A 23,960-nucleotide genomic window follows, 5' to 3' on the forward strand; every position below is an offset into this window, starting at 1 on the left:
AGGCGCAGTGAGCTTTTTTGCGGATGCACGGATAATCAAGTTGAAGGCTGGAGGGCAAGTCTTCTGTTGGGAACTCTCAATCAACTCTTGTTTCAGACCAAGCTACTTCCATATTAAACTTGTCAGTGTGCCTGGCTACAGCGGAGTTTTCGGAAATTGTAAAGTCGATGAGTTTGCAGGATAAGAATTCCGTCGGAATGGTAATGAGGAAGTTTCCCTTATCCTTATGGATATCGTGAGAGCCCAGCTAGCGTTGGTCAGCAACCGGCACTAGTAGATCATAGAATGAAACGCAAAAGGTCCATCTAACTGCTAGCTCTTTAGAGCTGCAGTCTTTTCGTCCATTCGGACGACATGACCTAGCCAGCGTAGCCGCTGTCTTTCAATTCGCTGAACTATAGCAATCAGGGGTGTTGTGAAATCCAAGACAGAATTGCTTAGCTGTCAGAATTGCAAACCAATTCTGATTTAAAATGGTGTCACAGAATCTGATTGGATTTTCGTCTTTTCGAACATATGCAAAACCAATATTCAAATCAGCTGTTTACTTATGTGACAAATATTGTGAATGCAATTTGAATAAAATTTGAAATGAGTTCGGCAATATTAGCTTTCCTTTTATTAGAGGAAGAAAGAAATGAAAGAATTAAACGTAAAATATTAAGGGATCTTAGTAACCCACTTGATGCTCCAGGAGAATCGTAAGTAGAATTTATCTTGTATTTACTTGTGTGTTACTTTACGCGCTTACCTTACAGATTCACATTATCGGCTGAATAAAGACGCATTTATTATGGTGTTAAATATAATAGAACCACATTTGCAGCCCTCGACGGTGGAGTCACCGATAATTCAATTGGCAGAAACACTGCGTTTTTTAGCAGAAGGAGCTTACCAACGGGGAGTAGGCCGTGATTCTTGTATCAGTTTGGCAAGAAGCACGGTGTCGCAGATTTTAACAAAAGTGATGTGCCTCTTAGAGAATTACATTTGCGGTCAGTGGGTAAAACTTTCTATGGATGAAAGCGAAAAATTGATTTCAAGAAATCATTTTTTTGGAAAGTACAAAATACCCGGAATAGTCGGATGTATAGATGGAACACACATAAAAATAATAAAACCACCTGATAATGAGTATTTATATTTTAACAGAAAGGGATATTTTAGCATAAATGCGATGATAGTAAGTATAAACAATAAATTAATATTCAAACATATTTATAAACCTACTTGTATATGTATATGTATTTATTTTTTCAAAAGATTTGTGACAACGATATGCAAATACGTGCAGTTGATGCGCGGTATCCCGGTTCAAGTCATGATGCATTCATCTGGGGTATGAGTCACGCTAAACCATATTTCCGTACACAGTATGAGAGTGGGCAGCGTTCATTGAGGTTGCTGGGCGATAGCGGCTACGGAATTGAACCATTTTTGTTAACACCTTATAGAGATCCACAGTTTAACTCAATGGAGTATAAGTTTAACATAGCACATACGGCTGCACGGAATATTGTGGAAAGGACAATCGGAGTTTTAAAGGGCCGTTTCCGATGTTTAATGTCCTGAAAAAGTGGTTAAAGTTGTAAACGTCTGTTGTGCCTTACGCAACATCTGCAGACGTTACAACATTGAATATAATCAGGAAGTAGTAATTCTTGCAAATGAGACTAACGATGACAATTTTTTCCTCTCTGATAATGGTTCAATGCAGAGCGAAGGCCGGAGAATAAGAGACGAAAAAGCAAATACTTTGTAACTCAATGGATTTATTTCTTAGTTTTAAATATAACAGTCTTCATGACTAAACTAAAATTAGCCTTATAAATTCAGGTACTTTAAATATATTTCACAACCAGGATCTTTAATTAAATAATATACTTAATAATTAATCTTTTTTTTTCGTTATATTGTCTTTTGTGTTCAAACTTGAGAACTTCGAGATTTAGTTGTTCTGTTTTAATCTCATTTTTTTCCACAATAGCTTTAAGCAATTGAGTACTTATACTTACAAACTCATCTTTCAATTCAGTAATAGTTTTATTATTACTCTCTATTGCTTGGTATATACGCCTCAAGCTGCTAGCATTTTTAGATTGCAGTTCTATTATCTGATCAAATTTTTTCAATATATCTCCATTTTTTTTATCTTCCTCATCCAAAAATCTTTTTAAGCGATCTGCTGTACTTTCTAATTTTTGCCTTCTAGGTACACTAGCAATTATTTCGTGTTGCCTTTGTGACGTGGAAGGTATATCGTCGGCATCTTTTTGTCTATTGGATGCATTATTACTTAAGTTTACATTTTGTTCCTCTGGCGATGAGGAAGACAAATCTACATTCACCCCTGCAATTGGTATATTTAAATTCTCATTAACGGGTTGGGTGCCAAGAGAAACGCCTAATATGCATTCTATAGTTTGCGAAATGCTACAAAGACGCACAATGGTTTCTTCGTTTGGAGTGAGCTGATATTTAGAAAATGGACCACCTATTGTTGCTCGACTCTCAATTTTGTTGTGAGCTAATTTTCTTTTGATTTCGCTCTTCCACTCAGTTATAACCTATAGAAATAAGCTTGTTTTTATTGCAGTTTAATTTTCACTGAAATTTACTTACCTTTTTTCACCCGTTTACATCTTTGTGTGGAGGACCTGTAGCATTAAGGGATTCAGTTAATTCCTGCCATAACGAATCTATTGTCGGTTTATTGCGTTTCGTAAATACTCTTATGATATCTGAATTTTTTTTCCATAAATTCAATTATGATCGTATTTTGCGTTCTGTTCTTATGTTTTCCCCTAAAAAAATAAACTAAATTACTTCGTAACAATAAAATAAATAAATTTCTTAACTTACATTTTGCCAACCGTCTAACAACACACAGAAATATAAACTGAATATTCAAATCTGTTGGCGATTATCTTCTTGTTTTATTTCTGATAGCAAAACCGATAAAATTGGTTTCGATGACACCCAAAACCGATACAAATTCTGTTTCGAACATCAAACCAATAATATCTGAATTCATGACACCTACTACGTTTTTTGATCGGTTTCAATTCTGATTCCGACAACTATCAGATTCCACAACACCCCTGAATGTCGTTGTATATCTCATACACTTCATTGTTCCATCGATTATAATATTCGCCGTTGCAAATCAACTAAAACTCGTAACGTCGAAATGATGGAATAATGAGTGACTTATAGAGTTTTGTTTTTGTTTGTCGACAGACTTGCCTACTTAGTCCGAAGTAGCACCTGTTGGTAAAATATATGTATATGTATATACTTTTAAATTTCGAGGTTGACGTTGTTGTTGGGAGGATGGAGTCATGTGTAGAAGTTCACGCAAGTGAGGAAAGGTCTTCGATCGTCATTCACTTGGGAGTGGCTAGAAACGATTCTTTTACATATGGCTCAAGCAGCTCACGACTTCCGGTATTAGACCAAGTATTCTTTGGGTAGCGAAAGAACATCCGTTTGAGGGCGAGCCAAAGTGAGAAGGCGATTCATCCCTACTCATGGTTGTGCGCTGGGTTTGCCACCCGCCAGGTAAAAAACGCCCTCAATGAAAACTAATCAACAGCCTCGGATGAGAGATCCGCCTTTTGATGACGATCATGACAAACGTAATTGACCTTAGCCGCCTCAATAAATTTGTGGTAAGCTCCAGACGTTTGGTCTATGTATGATACGTCGGTCTTTTCGACCCATGCCTAGGAGTTCCATTGGATAGGCGTCTCTAGCTGTTTCTTTCTGTTAAGTTTTTTTGTTTTTTAGAAAAAGTAAACTTGAGTACAATATACTTGTATAAGGGAAAATGTCTGTTTGTAATGGAATAAAGCTAAAATGTTGCACACACTTTAAAGAGTTGTCATGTTATGCAGTACTCAGTTATTTACATAGGAAATATAAAATGCGTTTCCTTAGAGTCTAACTGAAAAAAATATTTCCCATCATCCAATTAAGTACATTTATTCAATCAAACAGAAACTACAGCTATACGTCTGGGAATCAGCGAAGCATTGCGGCAGGTGCAGTGGACTGTAAAGCCCAGGAAATGAGTGACATGCTAAGCGCCGTCCATGGTGACCAAAATAATGTCATCAGCAATGGTTAAATGTTGTGTAAATGTACATCTTACGTATTGGTTATGTTGAACGCCAATAATAGTGCAGATGCTCCGCTTCATTGACCTGCACGCATCCGCCGTAGGAAATGTTGCAGTCGTATAAAATGAATTGTTCCGGAGTTAACTAATTTAGTGCCGATTTGTTGAAGAACTGCCGCAGGTCAATTGAGTAAGAGTAGTGAAAACCGTTCGCTTTTCTTCGCTAAGATATTCGGTGTGTTGTGTGTCCTTAGAGCTACGAAAATCGGGCGTCTTACCTCCAAGCAACTACTAACACGTGAATTCATGCGTTCCTGGCGCAAAATGCGTAAGCCGTTTCTGGCCATTGTCGCCATTATATTAATCGTCCTCGCGCAAGTTATTATCAGTGCGCCAGTACGAAAGTCCATACGCGTCCAACTGAATGCCGACTATGTACGTGCCATGGGTGCTTACAAACGCTTAGAGCCGCGTTTGCCACGCGACGAACTACGTGTGATCACCACCTTAGGAATATTGAATGGCGCGCGACAAGCTGAACTGCTCATGGAACGTAACTTAGTAGACATAGTGAGAGGATTGCTCTTTGAAGCTAATGAACTAAATGATGATGAACTCGTGGCCAAAGTACAAAATATTGAAAAGCAGTTGGCGCGCGATCATCGTGCATTATTAATATTAACAAGTGCCATGGATTTGGTGACCGGTGCAAAAGATGTCTTCGACTTCAAAGCGGATATGCAGCAAACACTGCAACAAATACGAAGACAATCAGTGGGCGATGTTGATGTGGAAACCTCTCAAGAGAACACCGAACAACATGATAAAAGCGTTGATGAAAATAATGTCGCAGAGCGTGTAGGAGCTCTACGGCGACAGATCTTACAGCAAGTACGCACGATGAAGGCGCTCATAGATGAGAAAGTTACCGAAACTTTGGATTATTTGATTACGAAGGCAGACAAAGGTAGCCTATTGGAGCAGGCGAGTAAGAAAGTGGTGCGAAAACGGAATGCGGTAGAAACACAGGAGGTGCCGGCAGAAGTCCGTATGATCGAGTCCATTTTGAACGAGGTGAATTGTATTTGCTGTTGAAAACATTTTTATACTATTGAAACAGTTAGAACAAAGCTCTGACCTTTCGAACTTTAAATAGAGTTACTGCAAATTGCGGTGTTTCCAAGAATATTTTAACTTAGTTTAATCGGTTTCGAATGCTTTAAACATTTATTTCCCAACGATGTTTTCAGAAACGGCTGAACAGATCGACTAAATTTTTACACGACCTCTTTAGATACATTTGTTAGGTAATGATGGAAGGAGAAAATGTTTTGATAATAATTAACAATTATTCGAAGAAGAAGATTGAGATAATCTGAGGCACTGCCAGATACCTTTTTCGGAGGTCATCCTGGAGAAGGACTTAAAAATTCAGAAATCCAAAATTGTTAGAAAAACGAAAATCCTTATAAGTTGTATGTGAGAGTTGGGGTGGTATTGAAATTCGATTTTATCTAGTATCAATTAGCATGCCACATAGCAAAGAAAGTGTTCCCTAGGATAGAAAACCACAGTTTTATAATTCAAAATACACTTTATTGTTCAGTATAATCTCTCTGAACATTAATACACTTGCGCCAACGATCATCCAATCTGTGTATCCCATCCCTGAAGTGAGAATTCGGAAGGTCTGCAAAATACGCTTCAACAGCTGTTATGACCTCTTCATTTCGGGAAAGAAATGGAAATCGCTGCGGGGAATCTGGGGAATATGGTGGATGCTCCAACAATTCGATTTTAGCCATTGTCAAAATGCTTTTGTGACATGGTGCATTGTCCTTATGAAAAAGGATTTTTTTCTTCTGCAAACCGAGTATTTTTTCAAGAATTTTTTCCTTCAACTGGTCCAAAAGGATGCAATAAAATTCAGAATTATTTGTTTTACCAGCTTTCAAGTAATCCACAAACAAAATTCCTCTCACATCCCAAAAAACGGATGCCACAACCTTCTTGGCCGATTTCCGGTCACGAACTCGTTTCGAAGCCGAACAACCAGGTTCATACCACTGTTTAGCCTCTTGTTTTGATTCAAGATCATGGTGATAGACCCAAGTCTCATCCGTACTTATGAATCGACGCACAAAATCCACCTTATATTTTTTAAAATGTTCTAAATGTTGCGGAGAAAGTCGCAATCGAATGTGATTTTGTTCCATTGTTAGCGAATGCGGCATGCTTTGTGCACAAAGCTTTCTAAAACCCAAAATTTCACTTAAAATATGGCTCAGACTGCCTAATGAGATCTGTAAAGCTAAATCTCTCTCAGTCAGATTGAAATGAAACTTCACAAACGTTCATACGAAGAGTGTACCAACAAAACAAAAATCAATCACCAATCATATGGAGCAAAGTCAGCCGGATGTTTGAAAATCCTGATATTATTTATATGGGGGGTAAGTCAAGTTTTCTCTAAAATTTGTCTATTTTAGACACAAAGATATACTGTTATGAGTAAAATATGTTCTGTAATTTTCATTGAGATAACTCAAATATCGGCCGATATATCCAGCATAAAGTCACATCGAAGTTCGAAAATCTTTATATTAGGAGAGCATTGGCCCAACTCAATCCATATTTGATACTCAGAAGTACTAATGCCACAAAAGGATTTTGTTTGAATTTCAATTGTATATCTCTCACATTGACCGATATTTTCGATCAAAAGTCAACTATAGATACTGGGGTCCACATATTCGGTTCCTAGGGGCTTGTATGAATGTGAAAAAAAATTCCACATTCTAAGCTTAGTCGAAATCGGTTGGTCGGGTCCTGAGATATGTGACTTCACCAAAATGTGAGCGGTGCCACGTCCATCGTCTAATTACCACAATTGCTCCCATAAAGACCTTTCATATTATTCCGGAGGATAATTTAATGTCTCTAGCGTATTTAGTTACTGATTTATTGGTCTGTGCAGAATTAGAGTTCTATATCTTAGTTTATTGCTTTGTTATGGAACAGTATAAGTTTTCGATTTTAGGTGATTTGTACAACTGTTAGGTGAACAAAACTATTTTATTCTGTAGCAACGGGTTGCAAGAGCAAATAACGCTTTTTCTGGCTTGAAAGTAGATAAAACCAGTTAAAATTTATTGGTCCTTGAAAATTCATCATATTATAATTACAAATAGAAAACAAAACTGCAGTATTTGTGATATTTAAAGGGCCGTTTTATTCAAATCCAGGAGGATTTTCGCAATAACCTGGTAGATGCACGTCTTGACAATCGAAACAACGAGCTCACAGATGATTCACTAGAAGAAGACTTTGCATTTCCGTCAAACGCTAAGAGAGTGAGTATTTAGAACGTTGTTTTTTATTGTTGTTATTGTTGTAGTGATTACGAATTTACACTAATCACGCTTGGTTTTTGCTTATACTAACCGCATTGGAATGCGCCACATAACTTAGAAAATAATGAAATATTTGAAATTAGAAAAAAACTAAAGCCGTCATAACTTAATTTTCATTAAAACTCAACATTAAAGTCTAAGATAGTCATTGAAAATCGCAGCAATCAGAAAACAGACAGTAAACCAACATTAACAACAACAACAGCGACAACAACAACAACAATACGAGCTGCAAGAGCTACTAAGAACCTCAGCACACGAAAAGCAAAAGCTGCAACAACAACTATATCACCTAATCCCACAATATCACAAAGCATCGCCATAATAGATGTAGATGGACCAAAGCTTGCCAAACAGGAAGATTTGGAACAATTTCCGCCAATAGCACCATTGCCGCCAATTGAACCACTGCCGCCACCAGCTGGCAATTTGGATGCAGACGACGACTTCCCTGATGCACCACCGCCGCCTGATGTCGGTGGTGGCGGCTTGGTTGGAATTATAACGAGTTTGAGTGGAGTAAGTAAGCCAAATGCACTTTGCTTATTTGAAGTATACTTAAACTTTTCCATTGTTTGTTAAAAGCCGTTCGTTGACTTTCTAGGGTGAAGGCGGGTCAGACATCGGCGCATTAATTGGAGCATTAACTGGCGTCATTTCTACTTTATTTGGGGTGAGTGACACGGAGCAGCTAATGTAATGTATAGTTATAAATATATATATACATTAGAGTGTTTTTTTGAACTATTAATTTTTTTCAATCCCGTCACGAAATTTCCTTGGAAATTCCCTAAAAAAATTCCCTGAAAATTTTAGCCCTTAATATTAACATTAAGAACTGGACCAAGGCATGAAAAATTTTCCATTGAAAATATACTACAATCGTGATTTTTTATCTTTAAATACCTACAGCTCAACAAAGTCGTAACTCACACCGGCGATGTAGTACGGGGCTCATTTTTACACGAAATTCACATTTTTTGTATATATCTCGTAAATGACAAGAGCTATAGAAAAAATGTTCATTACAAACTTGTAGGAAATTTGCTACAGAAAAGGTCTGGGGTCAAAATCGCTATCGTTAATACTTCTCGAGATATTCGGCTTTTTAAGAAAGGCTGTATGGAATTTTCATAGATTATTACATACCATCTATGAAAATTCTATAAAGCGTTACACAAAAAGCCGAATATCTCGAGAAGTATTAATGATAGCGGTTTTGACCTCGGATCTTTTTTGTAGCAAATTCATTTATTCTATTTTTGTGAATTTCGTGGAAAAGTCAGGTTTAGAGCCCCGTACTATGTGCACTTTTGTAGAGTGTTCAATTCTGAGGAATATTTGTCTAAAGTCAAAGCGACGCCATAAAATACCTCTGAGCTGTAGAAATTTAAAGATAAAAAAATCACGATTGTCGTGTATTTTCAATGGAAAACTTTTACACGCCTTGGTCCAGTTCTCAATGTTAATATTAAGGGCTAAAAATTTTAGGGAATTTTTTTTAGGGTATTTCCAAGGAAATTTCATGATGGGATTGAAAAAAATGAATAGTTAAAAAAAAAAAAACACCCTAATATATATGTATATACATATATCGTGCGTATATACATATATATTGTGAAACAAAAGTAGCCGGAAATTGTAATTTAAATTCTCCGGGTAAATGGTATTCCAAAAAGAGTATTTTGCTAAGCTGGTAGAACGACAAGAAGTGGTGTGTTTCCGTGCACGAGGTTTTTTTGGTGGGTCGGAAATAGGTCGCTGGGCAAAATCCAAAGTGAAAACTCATTGTCTTTTTTGACATCAAAAGAATCATCCACCATGAATTTGTTCCGCCTAGACAAAAGGTTAACGCCAAGTTTTTCGTGGAAGTCCTCAAGAGACTTAAGCGAAAGGTCAATCGGGTCTGACAAGACATCGCAGCCGATTGGAAGTTGCATCACGACAACTCCCCGGCTGACACCGCCTTTATTGTGAACAGTTACCTAACCAAGGCCGCCATTCCAACGCTTTCGCAGGCGCCCTAAAGGCCAGATGTGGCCCCCTGGACTTTTTTTTATTTCCTTGCCTGAAAAGGCCAATGAAAGGGGATCCAAGCAGCATACACCTCGGCTCTCAAGGCTATTCCGGAGAATGTCTTCCGTGACACCTTCAATACTTGGAAATCGCGCTGACAGCGTTGCATCGACGAAGAAGGAGCCTATTTTGAAAGTTTTTAAAGAATTTTAACGACTGGTTCAATAAATTTAAATCGACTCAGTCCTATTACTTTCCGGAGAAACCCTGTAGAATTTGTTTCAAATTTTGTATCTCTAACCAAATTTCATATGCGGAATCATTGCAAATGTTGGAAAAGGCTTACAGTAATTCAATTTGATCAAAAATACAAGCCCGGGAGTGGTACAAAGCCATCAAAGATGGTCGACAGATCATGTATCGTTCTGGAAGGCCTTCGACCATTTCATCTGATGAAAAATAAAAAAATAAATTAAGGTGCTTGAAAATCGTCAAACAAGTGTTAGAGAGATGACAAAAGAGCTCGACATCTCTCGCGAGTCCTTTTGAATGAGTTTGGTGGATATTTTGGGTATGAAACGCGTTCTTTCTAGACTCCTCCCAAAAAAGCTGAATTTTTTCAAAAAGAGTACCGTAAACATGTCTTTTTGAATTTGCTTGATCATACGAATACTGATTCTACATTCATGGAGAGCATGACACGCAAACAAGTTATCGGAGTGGGGGGAAATAGCGAGATGAAGTCAAAAAAACCACGCCAAAGTCGTTCAATCAAGGTGATGCTCATTGTTTTTTCGATATTCGTGGTTTGGTGCATCATGAGTTTGTTAAGGAGGGACAATCGCGCCACGATTGCGGCCAAATTTCAAACGAAAAACGCAAAGAATAACATCGATAAACAACCGTATTTGGCTCCGTGTGATTTTTTCTTGTTCCCAAAACTGAAATTGACGCTCCGTGGAACACGTTTTTAATCGATCGAGGAAATAAATCAGAATTCGCTGAAGGAGCTGAAGACCACCCCTCGGAGAGATTACTTTGAAGGCAAAATAAATGTTGAAGAATAATTAAATTTTTTCCGTTTTATTTATAATTTCCGAGTTCTTTTTTGTCATAATTTATATATTTTTTTTTTATCTATCATTATTTAATTTAATTTATTCTTTATATTCCTTAACTGGTATGCATTTTTATTCCAGCCAGGCGGTTTAGATATTGAATCCCTCATCAGCACGGCAACTTCACTCATTTCCGGTTTGCTGGCGGTAGGTGTACCATATATTGAACTTGTTTACTAATAGTCAAACTCAGGATTTATAACTTGAAAGTTATGCTTTTTTCTTTAATAGGGCAACAAGAACTTCGGCACAGTGCTGGGCATATACATAGGTACGGCATTTGATGGTCTCTCCGGCGGTGGTGGAGCGGTACATACATATGCATTTTAATTTGATTTGGACTCTAAACTAATCACATATTTTTTATGAAATATTTTAGGTGAACAATGGACAATTTATCGGCAATCTGCTTGGCACTGTTTACGCTCAACTCAGCGCAGTACATATTTATTACGCTTTTTAAAATAGTGCCTACCTATTGCACCCATAACATTTACTTACATATGCACCGCTTACAATCTTCAACTAACTAATTACTGTAAATAATCGCACGTTAGCGCAATTAGTAGCTTTTCCGTTGTACCCCACTATTTAGCCTTTTAGCTCCAATGCATAGGAAGAAAATATTTAAAAAACATTTTTGCTTTTTCGTTTTCCGATTTTAGGACCCCGAAGATGATGACGCCCGTCCGAACCCTTTTCTCTTTGCACGCAATCTCATTAGCAGTTTTATAGAAGCGAAAAATCGTAAAGAATCCGATGAAGAGGACGGCGATGAGCGTCGCTCTGATGCACGTCATTCGCACGGCGATAAAGGAAAAGGTGATGCGGGCGGTGGCTCCGATTCAGGTGGCTTTATCAAGCATATCGCCTCTCATATAGTGGGCAGTCTTGTTAATCTAATTTTGAATGCTTCGTTGGGCGCTTCTGGCGGTGCATCGCATGCTTCCGCTTCATTATTTGGTAGTTCCAGTCATAAAGGCGGCGGTGGCGGTGGGCAAAAGCATTAATGCTTTATAGTCATACTTTAGTGCATAAATTTTAATTTTTTATTTCGACCGGCGGCTGCTCGTATTGTTGTTGTTGCTGGTGAATACAGCGAAGCAATGCTATATGAATTAGTGGCATTAGTGCAATTACGAAATATAGATACTCATTTAGCTTCCGCGTATGCTTTATTATTTTAGTAATTTGTCTACTGACACGTGTTATACTCGTACTTCTATTTGTCGTTATATGTTTGTATGACAGACATTAATTTAGTATTATAAATATTTTAATTGTAATTAGTAGTTAGTAAAGTCCTTTTTATTTTTATACATTTTGAATTATTATATTCGCCAATAAAACTTGTGAGATCGACAGTTGCTCAGTTATTTATTGCTACCTCTTAGATTTCCTTCTCAGAAGAGCTAAAATCTACAAAATATGCTGGAAGTAATTTCAAATGGCATTTTAGTACCGTAATTTTTGGAAACTTAATGCGTTTTCTTTTCTTTCTGTTTTCAAAATGTTGCATCTATTCTGTCTTGTGCACGGGCTGTTAAAGATGTGTGTTTATTACTAAATTTTTTTTTCAAGTTTGTTCTTTTGCTTATTTTTCACGGTAGACATTTATTTATCTATTTTGATAGCAATTCTTTGTTTTTAAATGAAGGTTTTCTTTCAAATAAAATACATTGAACAATTGTGTAAAGCCCAATAATCGAAATTGTAAATGAGTTGGTTGGCATTTTTTGGGTTGCAAAAAATTAAACACTTTTACATAGTGTAATGGTTTATGTAATGTTGCTATATAATGGTGGTGAGTCAACATTTTCATCGAGAAAAGAAAGCGCTGTGGTTTACATTAAAATAACAAAATTAAAAGTAATATTCACAAAACTGGCTGCTTCTGAAAATGTGCTTGTATAGAGAGCAGCGAATAAAAGAGAGAGATTAGCATAGTTAAATAGAGATAAAATATCGGGTATGAGGGATTGCTTTTACCACTTTATTAGACATATACATTCTGAGGACTCATGGTTTTGATGTTTTGCTTGCTCACATTTTCTGACGAAAGAAAAGCTGCCACCATGTTTCAATTTCAAGGCATGAAAATATTTTGATCATTTCGAACCAAAGGATGGCCCATTTCCAGGTTCCCTACTTTTTTAAAGAAAAAACACAGACACTTCCAATTTAATAGGAAATGTTTACTATCATTCGAAAGAACTTTCTTTGATATTTATTTTTTGAAGCTTATCTCTTTCAACGCGGCTACGTCCCAGATGACCCGTCCAATTTTAGCTGACTCGTTTGAGCGTTTCGACTGATAACTGGCGAATGAATTGAAGCGAGATTGTCTGCATTACTGTTGGGCTTTACACGTTCCCACAAAAAAGGCCAACGTTCATAAACGTCGAATTTTCTTGGAACTTTTCAAAACTCTCCACTTGCAACCAGTTGCTTCAGAGTATTATAGTTTTGTTCACCTAACGGTTGTACGTATCACCTTAAACTAAGCGAGATAGGTATAAGGATATATAAATATATATATATATATATATATATAAATGATTGGGATGACGAGAAAAGTTGAAATCCGGTTGATTGATAAAATTTAGTGCGTAGGTTTCTTAGTACCAAAAAAAAAAACAAATACGAGTTTCTAGATGAGCGTAATCGGACCCCTGCCACGCCTTTAAATCACCATTAACCATATAAAGTCCCATAACTAAGCACTAAATTAAGATATAAAGCTGTTATTTGGTATAAAGGATCGCAGTAGTAAGAGTCACATGTGGGGATTTTTTTTTGAAAAAGTGAGCGTGGTCCCGCCCTCTAACAAGTTTAATATACATATCTCTTAAACCAGTTAAGCTATAACAACCACATTTTCTGAGTACACATTTTAAAAGAACTCCTACCGACAGTGTGTAAATGTATGAAATCGGAGGATAATTCTCCATATAACGGTTCTGTAAAAAACTGATTTAATCGCGATAAATCTATAACTAATACCACAGTGACATTACATTTTATCTCCGAGATGGTATGATAGAGAGTTATAGGAGCTGGTTTTTTTTGTTTTGGGGGGATCCCATGTCTCGAAACCCAACCAATCGATTTCGTACGATTCTAACATTCCTATATCACATTTTGTAAACGGACGAAATGGGACAACAACAATGCCTACTTCCAGATTGGACAATTTTAAATTCCACTTGATTCGTTCAGTTTCCAATACACAAATCAAGAAGCAATAAATCTAACGGGATACAACTTTGCTTGATGCCATCTTATGACCAAAAAATGTTCAAATCCAATAAAAACTGTTCAAGCGAATGTTTAGACCCCGGTACCTAGAGTTGACTTTTGATCGAAAATGAGGGTCAATGTGTAATATTTGTATATAACTGAAATTATGGGATAATAATTCTTCTATAATGGTATGTCTGCATGTCAAAAATGGGTTGAATCGGACCAATTCCCTTAGCCCCCATATAGTTAGTATAAAGATTTTCGAACTTCCGGGTGTCTTTGTACCGCATATATCCCAATGAAATAATTCACATGCCTTGAATTAAAAAAAATGCGAGAATATTCAAGATTTGATTACGCCGGAACTTAGCACTTCCATATTTGTGCTCTATCGTAATATCGTGCAAGGCATGTAAGTAGTGTACTTAATTTTAGTTTGGCAACGCTCTTTTTTAATATTTTGCGCTTTGTTCTTACATTTTCCCTATCCGTACAAACAAAGCTTAGTTCTCTCTCTCACGTTTTAAGCATTTTGTTTTGATTTTATCTTCGACATACATATATACACATACGCGTACGCATGTACTTGCTAATTCATACCAAGCACAACTTTCTCCAGCAAGCTGCTTGTGGCTGGCTATTATCACCCAACTACGCTTGGCTGCGCATTTCTGCCTTACTGCTTTTCTCCATTCGCATTTCTCTACCTCATGTTCGTAGCTGTACTTCAGCACAGATATATTATTAATATGCGTATAGTAGCGTTATTGTAAAGACTTCGCTTCTTTACAAACATATTCATACAAATGAACACGTTTGCTTTTTATTGGATTTGTCCTCACCTGACATCGCTTTCTATGCGTTGTCGCGCAAGCGCAATTTGTTGCGTGCTGTCGTAGCCTCAGTTATATATCGGTCTTTCTCAAGTAACTACGATGATATCCCAAACAAACTTTGACATACCATCCAGCAAATGCAGTTGTTAATGAATTCGCCCAAAATCAGTTATTTATTTATAAATTCGCGCATTAAAGTGGCGTAAAATCAAACGCGTGGGTTTATATTTGCTTTCTTGTCTTTGTAAAGCAACACGGCGGTCTCGTTTCATTATCATTAATCCGTTTCCCAAACACCTGAAGAAATTGGCCAATAAACGATATTCAGCAATATCGGCGAAATATCGGTCAGCGTCTTTAGCGTCATCGAGTGATTATCGCATTGTTAACACGAAATATAGACGAATACATACGTACAAGTGCAGCAATATCTACTGTGATTAAATATGCTATGCTCTAAGAGTCATCCAAGTGTGTTAGTTATGTTCCGTTTGTTGTGATTATTGTTGTGCAGTTTTCAGTTTTTTGTTATTATTGTGTTTCGGTTACAAAAGCATGTTCGCGAATTCGCAAATCATTTGATGCGGTTGCAGAAATTTTTGTGAATTTGTATTTCTATTTGTTACCTATAATAGTATATGCTTTTATTTATGCGCAGTGCTTTTTTATAACTAAAAATTTCCAACAAAAACATGCTTGTTAGTGTGTGGTTCAAATAGTAATAATAAACAGAACTTTCTCGAAAGTAGTAACACCCATGTAAGTATAACACTTATTTATGATATCGTAAATACATTTCTTGTATAGTACATAACAAATGCACTGATATTCTGTATACTACTATAAGCGATAAGTAGAAAGACTTTTTTCATAATTTTAAAATTCTTAATTAATTCTTCAAACTCTATGTCGTGACGTCGGAGCTAAGTCAGGCGAATACGGTGGTTGTGGCACGATATTGATTGAAAATTTGGCGATAAACTAACGAATAATCAATGCAAAATACAGTATCGGCTGATAATTCTGACCTCTTTTTACAAATGTCTTCGCGTAAACGACGCATCACACTCAAATAGTATTCGTAGTTGACAGTTTGGCCGGTTCCGGGACTCGGAGTGCATCACACCTCGATAATCGAAGAAAACTGTCAACATAACCTTGATTTTTAATCTTATACTTTTGTCGGCCTTGGACTCATCTTTGGTATGATATTCGGCCGATTGAACGTATGTTTCCGGGGTTTCGGCACTAGAAATTTGATTCAGCACACAAAATTTAATGGAACTTCTTTGTTCAATAATTTCACTCATTGTTGAAATCGCCGAATAAACTTTATGTACTTCAGAAAGACAAAAGTATACTAAACACTAATTATTATTTTGATTATTATTTTACGGTCATCACAACCAGTAGTATTTAATTAGTTATATATTCCTATTTGACCTTAGATGTTTTCCAATTAGGAGAATAAATTAATTCTGTAAATTCGATGTTTGATATTTTAAAAATGATTTCGGGCAAGTGATTACCGCAGCTGGCTCACATAAATTCTATACGACAGAACAATTTTACAACACTTTTTGTAGTATTTGTTATATAATTGCAAACCCATTTAAAGAATATAATAACATTTCGAGCTATTTTTATAGCACTTTTCTGACTAATGACCATGCTGACATTCGAGACAAGACCAGATATATGTCATACACAGTGCATGTGGCTTTTAGTCGCCTCTTACGACAGGTATGCCTTGCCGCGGGCATATTCGGTTTCCCCCCCGAACCTTAAGGGGGGTCCCTCCTACCCGCAGAGGGATGTAAGCAATAACACACCGAATATTCTTTTCCAAGGCGTCAATCGTTCCGGGCTTATCTGCGTAGAAAAGCCAACTCACTTAACTCCAAAAAAGTGTACGCCGAAGTTAAATCTCGCCATTTTGTAGGCCAAGACTCGAGATAATGCGCTCGCCAAAAGTTTCCTAAGTAAATTTATTGTTTGTTTGGAACCAAAGGTCGCCTACATCAACCTCTTCAAGTTCAACCACGAAATAGTCATTATTGATGGCTCTATGGCCTTCCCTCTGTCCATATCATACTATATATCACACCAAACAACGAATTTTTGAGGATGAAACGGCGTCTCAATGTCTTGTGGATTATCACTTCAAATGCGAAAATTCTATTAATTTAGTACCCATTCAAGCAAAAGTGATCTTCATCGCAAAGCATAATTTTCGTGTGCAAATCGTAATCGGTGGCCAACTCTTTTTTGTCTCATTCACAGAACTTGCGACGCGTTTGGCTTCAACTCTTGCAAGAGTTGGATTTTGTAAGCCCACACAGCAAACTCATTCGGGTCTTCTTCGATACTCTGCAACAATAGCGTCTTCAGTGTGCACTGTACGCCATATCTGAGAACAAACATTTTCCCCTAGAGTAAACGTGGCGCGAAACCGATCCATTACCCATTATTTATCGAATTTCCAACTCTGCTGGGTGATTTTGTCGACCGAATATTGTAGCGAAGCGTCGCGCGAATCGAATCATTATTTTCGTAATAAGTTTTCACGGTTTGCAAAAGTTGTGTCGGAGTAAGTCTGATCATTATAAGATATCAAGTCAAACTGAGTATAAATCAAGTAGCAGTAAAAGTCAAGAAGATCAACTTAGAAAAAAGAAATGCCTCATTAAAACCACACGTCTAAAAAAACACTCATTACCAAACGCGCCGTTTTTCATTTATCTTGGCAACGCTTGTATATAAAAAGAGGTACATACTATATGCAGATACAGGAATTGTTGATATATTTTAACAGAAAGATAACGCTGTTTTATCTGACAGATGCATCCGACACTTCAGAAAAGAAGTGAGTCATTCGATATATGGTCAACATAATCAGCGTATTATTCGTAACATCATCACCCATCTTGAGACATATGTAGCTTTCATTATTGGATAATATTCGACCAATATATCACGTCCAGCACGCCGTGAAGAAAATAAAGCAGCCCTAGCTGACAGTGTACACGAAAACCGTGAACAGTCGATTCGGCACCGTTCACAGCAACTCGGAATGACGTATCGACCAACTTTGCGCATTTTACGTCGAGATTTCATATTAAAAACGTAGAAAATACAGTTCGTGCAAGAACTGAAGTCGCTTGACCTTCCCAGGCAATATCGCTTTGCTCTATGAGCTCTTGAAAAGTTCCAAAAAGATTCGACGTTTCCGAGCCAAATTTTTTTCAGCGATGAGCCCCATTTCTGGCTCAATGGGTATGTGAACAAGCAAAATTCTCGCAATTGGGACGAAGAAGAAATTCAGGAGCTGCCATTTTATCCAGAAAAAACAACGGTGTGGTGTGGTTTTGTGGGCCGATGGGAGTATCGGTCCATATTTCTGTAAAAATTATGGCTTTGGTTTCAAAAAGACGGCGCCACTTCCCGCATTTTGCAGCCAAATAATGTTCTTTCGTGTGATAACAGAACACTCCCAATTAAATTTAAGGCTTATGTTCTTTTTTTTTTCAAAGATGTAGAAAACCTCAAAATGGATCACCCTATACATTGAAAATGCAATTTAAAATTATGGCAAATGTGAAGTGAGCATAGGTACTGATCGACTACCCCCATTCTTCAGCTGTGCATTCTACATCAACAAAAAAGTAAGGTTATATAACCATGAGATATGAGATTTCACTTAAAAGTGGCCAGTGGTGTTAGTCAAAAGCAATGTGGTCCTTACATTCGGGATTTGTAATTAGTTAAAGGTAAAGAAATTTTCTAATTTTTTTGAAACTAGCCGAGCCAAAGGAGCAATAATTTAGACAGTTCTTACGACAGTCGAGTCTACGTAACCGGGACGAACCCGGATTTTTTATCCGGTCAATGGCTGTCAACAGCAATAATTGAATTAAGTTTTATTCCAATTCCTTACCTGATTCTTAATTACCTTACACCCACGAAAGTATTCATAATAAGTAACTTAAATTTTCAATTTTGTAATATATCAGAAGATCTTTAACTTTATTATTCCCTGAACTGCGTATATTAAGTTTACCACGAAGTTTGCACCATTCGAAAGGAATCTTCCGAGACCCTTTAAAGTATATACATACGTATAAATGTTTAGCGTACTGAGGTGAGTCGACTTAGTCATGTTCACCTGCCCTTCCGTCGACCAAGTTCCTCAGTTTTTGAGCTATCAATCTGAAATTTTGTACACGTACTATTCTCACCAAAAATCTGCTCATTTGTGTAAACGGGCGATATGGGACACCTATAGCATATAGCTGCTATATAAACTAAACGATCAGAATAAAGTGATTGTAAAGAAATTTTTTTCATCTGATCAAATATCTTCACGAAATTTTGCCTGTTTAAGGCAATAATGCAGTCTTCGAAACAATTTTTTAGATCTGACCGCTATATCATTTAGATGCCATAAACACTGAACTTTCAAAATCAAGATCTTGCATTGAAACTTCTTTATTTGTGAAGGGTATTCCAGTTTAAATTTCAATCGTAGTTAGTGTCATTTATTGTTTGTTTTATGAAAATATGAATTCATATGCTGCGAAGATATTTAATTGAAGTCACCTGCATTAACAAAAAGGCAATAATTTTTTACGGACTTTTAAGCTAATAGTATTACTAATTTTATTATTGCTATTTAATTTATTATGGCCAATTACGAACAGTGCAATAAAAACCAGTGAATAAATAACACAATGCTAAATGTTGCAGCGACAAAGCGTGGGTAGATCTTTGATGGATATAAAACATTAGATAACATCTGTCTTCTCAGTATTGCGGATTGGATGAAGGACAGACATTTTTGCTAATTTAATACAATAGCTTTTACCAAAACTTAAATGAGTGCACTAAATAAAATGCAAAAATGTTTCATTCCATTGACATTTCAAGAGCATTGTCTTTGTATTCGTTTTTCGAAGAAGCAATAAATTAAATGAAACCTAATTGAAGGATACGTAAAATCAAGATATAGTTTTAATTAAAAATGATTGGCTGAAGCGCGAATATTTTGTGACACATCATTAAATTATTTAGACAGGGCTAATGAAAATGAAATGTGCGTGCGTAGCCACAGAGCCAGTAGGAGGTAAGCTGAGAGGCAACTCAAGGTCATTAAATGTAAGCGCAGTCAATAATATGCCTTTCCATTTCGTAGGCAGGTGTTAAGAATCAACAAACAAGTTGCTTCTGTGAGGTCAGGGCACTGAAAATGCAAACGTATATCATGTCGCTGATTAATTGCCAAAACATAATTAAAGCGCGTTAAATTATTTTTTATTGTAATGAAAGATGTTTGTATTTAAATGCATATCAATATTTTGCCATGAATGATGGAGTTGGGACTACAACACGAAAATCTTTTTAACTTTAAGACTTGCTTAAAGAGGCTTCCGTAAAGACAGGAATAGAGGTCTTCCTCTTCCTCTGCTTCCCCAGCGGGTGCTGCGTCGAATACTTTTAGAGCTGGAGTGTTTTCATCCATTCGAACGACATGACCTGCCCAGTGTAGCAGCTGTCTCATAATTCATTGAACTGTGTCAACGATTAGTTTGGTATTTGTTCGTCGAAAATCGGGAAGAACCTCTACGAGCCGTTCATTTTCAGACGACAGACAGTGGTTTACTCTAAAGGCCTTAACAACGGAGCCGTTAGTACAGCCTTTCCTAGATAAGAAAAAACGCGAAAGTCACCACGTATCCAATGGAAGGACCAACTGAATAGGGTCCCGACTGCATTGGGGATGTACAACTTGCGTTACCTCGCAAAGGATAGAGGCAAGCGGTGAAGTTTTGTTTTCTTCGCCCAGACCGACGCTCTGTCAAAAAAGAAAAACAGTCCATAAAGCCAAATTTTGTGCTTATTTATATTAAGGACATTAACTTTTTCCGATCTCACAGCCATTCTAACAACTTTTTCTGATTCGGTCATTTCCGACAATTTTAAGTTTTTCTTTCTCAAATTAAAATCTAGTATTCTAGGTAGGTATAGAAGATAGAAATGGTTTTGAAGAATGTCAATCATGGATCCAGATCTGGTGAAGAGCTAAAGCAATTGCATTTCCAGCTTGACTACACCTTTGGAGAATAGCACTGCAGTAGCGTGTGAAAGAATCTCCCTGCACTGTAAAGTGTAGCACGTTTTGGATGAAAGAAATCCAACTGTAAGATAATTGATAACGTTTATATTTTACACCCTTGTCTAACGCATTATGCGTTGCCACCTGGCGAACTAAATTACAGGGTTTGTTCGGAAAGTAATAGGACTGACTGTGCGCGACTGAGCTTCGGAGCAAGCGCACACAACCTGCGTTCGGTAGAGGGCGTTCCTAGCTAACGAACGAGCGACTGGTCAGTTGTCCCCGAGCACCTGGAGAGTCAGGACAAACATTTTCGCGCCACGTGTTTCTGTGAGTAGTGGGAACGTCGTTAGAGCAGAGATACGCGATTAAATTCTGTTTGAAACTTGGTAAATCTGCGACAAAGACGTTTGATATGATCAATCAAGCTTACCCAGATGTTGCTATAGCAAAAAGTGGTGTGTTTCGATGGCACCAGGCTATTTTGGAGGGCCGGGAAGAGGTCGCTGATGAAAACCGGAAAAATGAGCAAATCCAAAGTGAAAACGATGCTCATTATCGTTATGTATTACATTATAGAAATGTTTCGGACATCTCTTAAAAATTAAGAATGCTTTTCCATCTTAAATTAGGTACTTTTGAATATGAATTATTCGATATGAGCATTTGTTGTTAATAGGAAATGTCTGCTGTTTGTCTTCTTCAGGACACAAGGACAATAGATATGAAAAGTACTCGCTGAGTCGTGGTGTAAGATTCCCGACGAACTTATGAGATATGTCAAAACTTGCAGTAATTTTAGTTCCCGGGCAAACTGTTTAAATGACTAGCGGTTTTTGTATGCAAATGAAGATGTCACAATGTCATGAAATTGAGTCGTCAAAGTAAAAACTGACACTTAATACTAAAAAATGTATGTTAAAATATTTTTTTGTTGTTTTTATAACCCAACTTTTTGTATATAAACTATAGAAAACATAAGAGTGGTGTTAATGACTTGATGTTCCAAAAAAATAACACAAGTTTTATATTTGTTAACGAAACGTGGAAAATTACTAAATAAAAAAGGGAAACAATGTAAGCAAAAACACGGTAATTGACACACTTTAACGCCCTTATTTATATAAACATATATATATATATAAATATATACTATATATGTACATATGTAGTATATAATACGTATCTGTGTGTTCGTCAGCTTAATCTCGGTTGCTCCAGTTCAGAGTGTCACTTGATGTCTTCTACAAATTTGCCATACTTTCGTTTTGAAGGCAGCGTGAGCGACGTCATTTCACGAAATTGTGGCAATCACAACGACCAGCATAACTATTAGCCTCACCATCTCACACACACACAATGTTACATACATTTCTGCTTAAGCACATTCACCGCATTCACTCATTTGCTCAACGACCTTGGGACCATTACCGGTTTCTTGATTAAGTTTGGTTTTCGTTGATAGATGGTAAAGCTTATATGCATTGGTAAACACAGTTGATGCCCGCGAGCTGTTGTCAACATATGTTGTAATTATTATTATATTCATGTGTGAAGCTTTGTGTGCGGTCTGCTCTTTAAGCGGTTTATATTAGTTCATCTATCACACCTAACACAAATTACTACATTCGTTCATTAAGATCGGCGTGCTAATCGATGGGGATTTGAGAAATAACCTACATTTTCCAGTCATGCCTTTGTAGCACTGTTCGTTGCGTGCAAGACATTCCACTATATTTTAAAGTCCTCTTGATTTTGACGAACAAATAAGTTGAAATCCCACAGAGAACGGTTGATGGACTTTAGAGAAGATATTTCATTGTTTGGCGTATAGACGATCATGGTGACGAGCTCACTCGATTGAGCCAATTCCTAATCCCCGTAAGGATGACAAGGTTTAAATAAGTTGTCATCGACGTCATCCAACGGTGGTCATATGTTTGATATGTTAGGGTCGATTCACTCTCGTTTCTCGCGGCAACACTAGCTCTTCGTCTGCAATGGGTTGTGGTTTGACTACAAGTACGCCATTCACTGAGAGGGAGTCGGCGAAGGCTCCACTGTGAATAGCGGTCAGTGCATGTCGGAAGTTAATTGCGTCCGAAGTCTGGTTGCTCTATTGTTTTATGTCGTCGACGTAGTTGATCTTCTTTTATCACTCTACTTTTTTCTTGAATTTTAGCGTAAGTTTTGCAAATTCATATTGTCATTTAATAAAAATATCGTGACATTACATGAGTGTGAAAAATTTTCTTCAATTTTTTCTCTCTCTCTCTCATTTGGTTTGAAGGCTTAACAGTTTAGATGCGGTTAGGAAACATCCAGGCGTTTATTGTCGTTTTATGTTAGTTGTTGATTGCCTTTGGATTTGAAGATGAAGCAATCTTTGGATCGAAGGCGGTATACTCCAAAGCATGATTAACCATTATGAAACTAATTGAATAACTACAAAATTATCAAATGACCATTTGAGCTGTTGAAAGCTTTTTACGTTGTGAAGTCATCGCATGAAAGCATCAAACTTGTAACTTAAAAGCAATCCTTTGATCATCTAACTTTTCCTCAAAAAGCTGTATATATTTTACATATATTCCTTCTTATTAAGGAAATGTTTAAACTAATATTTTTGAGGTTTGAATATTCAGTCCTTTTGTTTGAGGTTTGAATATTCAGTTCTCGTTTGATACATAGTACTGCTTTCAACATGAATAAGATTTTTTTTTACTTCTTTACAATCGTGTAATACAGTTATAGATTTTTCATTTACAGAAAGCTGCTTATTTCAAACAGTTTGGGCATCGGCCTATTCGATCTGATGGAAGATTTCTCTGAAAGTTTACCGTTTGGGAAAGCTTATCACAAGTAACCGAGCAATGGCTTCTCATTTCAATAAAATCAAATAAATTCTAATTCTAAAATTTTGTTTCTATTCCGAAAGGATTCAAAAGAAATATGACCATTTATATATATATGTACATTTTTTTCGTGTGTATTTATTATAGCGTTTAAACATTCTTAAATTGACCAAAAGGTCTTAGGTCCGATCCATTGAATAGAAAATTAAATTTTTTGAATCAACTACATTTCAGATCTTAGATAGTA

At 36.8% G+C, this 23,960-nt stretch overlaps 2 protein-coding genes and 1 pseudogene across 2 annotated transcripts in view; 2 read left to right on the forward strand and 1 right to left on the reverse strand.

Moving 5' to 3' along the window:
• Positions 1 to 1,560: 1,560 nt before the first annotated feature.
• LOC120774616 lies at positions 1,561 to 2,757 on the reverse strand (annotated as a pseudogene).
• A 1,669-nt stretch (positions 2,758 to 4,426) lies between these two features.
• LOC120775774 lies at positions 4,427 to 11,677 on the forward strand. Its single transcript, XM_040106106.1, has 8 exons — positions 4,427 to 5,194; positions 7,345 to 7,473; positions 7,669 to 8,052; positions 8,138 to 8,206; positions 10,749 to 10,814; positions 10,899 to 10,976; positions 11,047 to 11,106; positions 11,333 to 11,677. Exons 1-8 carry the CDS (start codon positions 4,427 to 4,429, stop codon positions 11,675 to 11,677), a joined length of 1,899 nt encoding a protein of 632 aa, XP_039962040.1.
• Positions 11,678 to 15,412: 3,735 nt separating this feature from the next.
• Positions 15,413 to 23,960, forward strand: part of LOC120774924 — a 35,898-nt gene continuing 27,350 nt past the window's right edge. Inside the window, exon 1 of the mRNA XM_040104800.1 lies at positions 15,413 to 15,505. The gene's annotated coding sequence lies outside the window, so the exon portion shown is untranslated. The remainder of the gene's footprint in view (positions 15,506 to 23,960) is intronic.

The sequence above is a fragment of the Bactrocera tryoni genome, chromosome 4 (assembly GCF_016617805.1).
Source record: "Bactrocera tryoni isolate S06 chromosome 4, CSIRO_BtryS06_freeze2, whole genome shotgun sequence".
Classification (NCBI taxonomy): Eukaryota; Metazoa; Arthropoda; class Insecta; order Diptera; family Tephritidae; genus Bactrocera; species Bactrocera tryoni.

Coding starts and splice junctions, on each gene's coding strand:
- LOC120775774 (XM_040106106.1), top strand. CDS start 4,427: ATGCGTTCCTGGCGCAAAATGCGTAAGCCGTTTCTGGCCATTGTCGCC. Junction 10,977..11,046: donor TCTCCGGCGGTGGTGGAGCG/GTACATACATAT, acceptor GAAATATTTTAG/GTGAACAATGGACAATTTAT. Junction 11,107..11,332: donor TTTACGCTCAACTCAGCGCA/GTACATATTTAT, acceptor TTCCGATTTTAG/GACCCCGAAGATGATGACGC.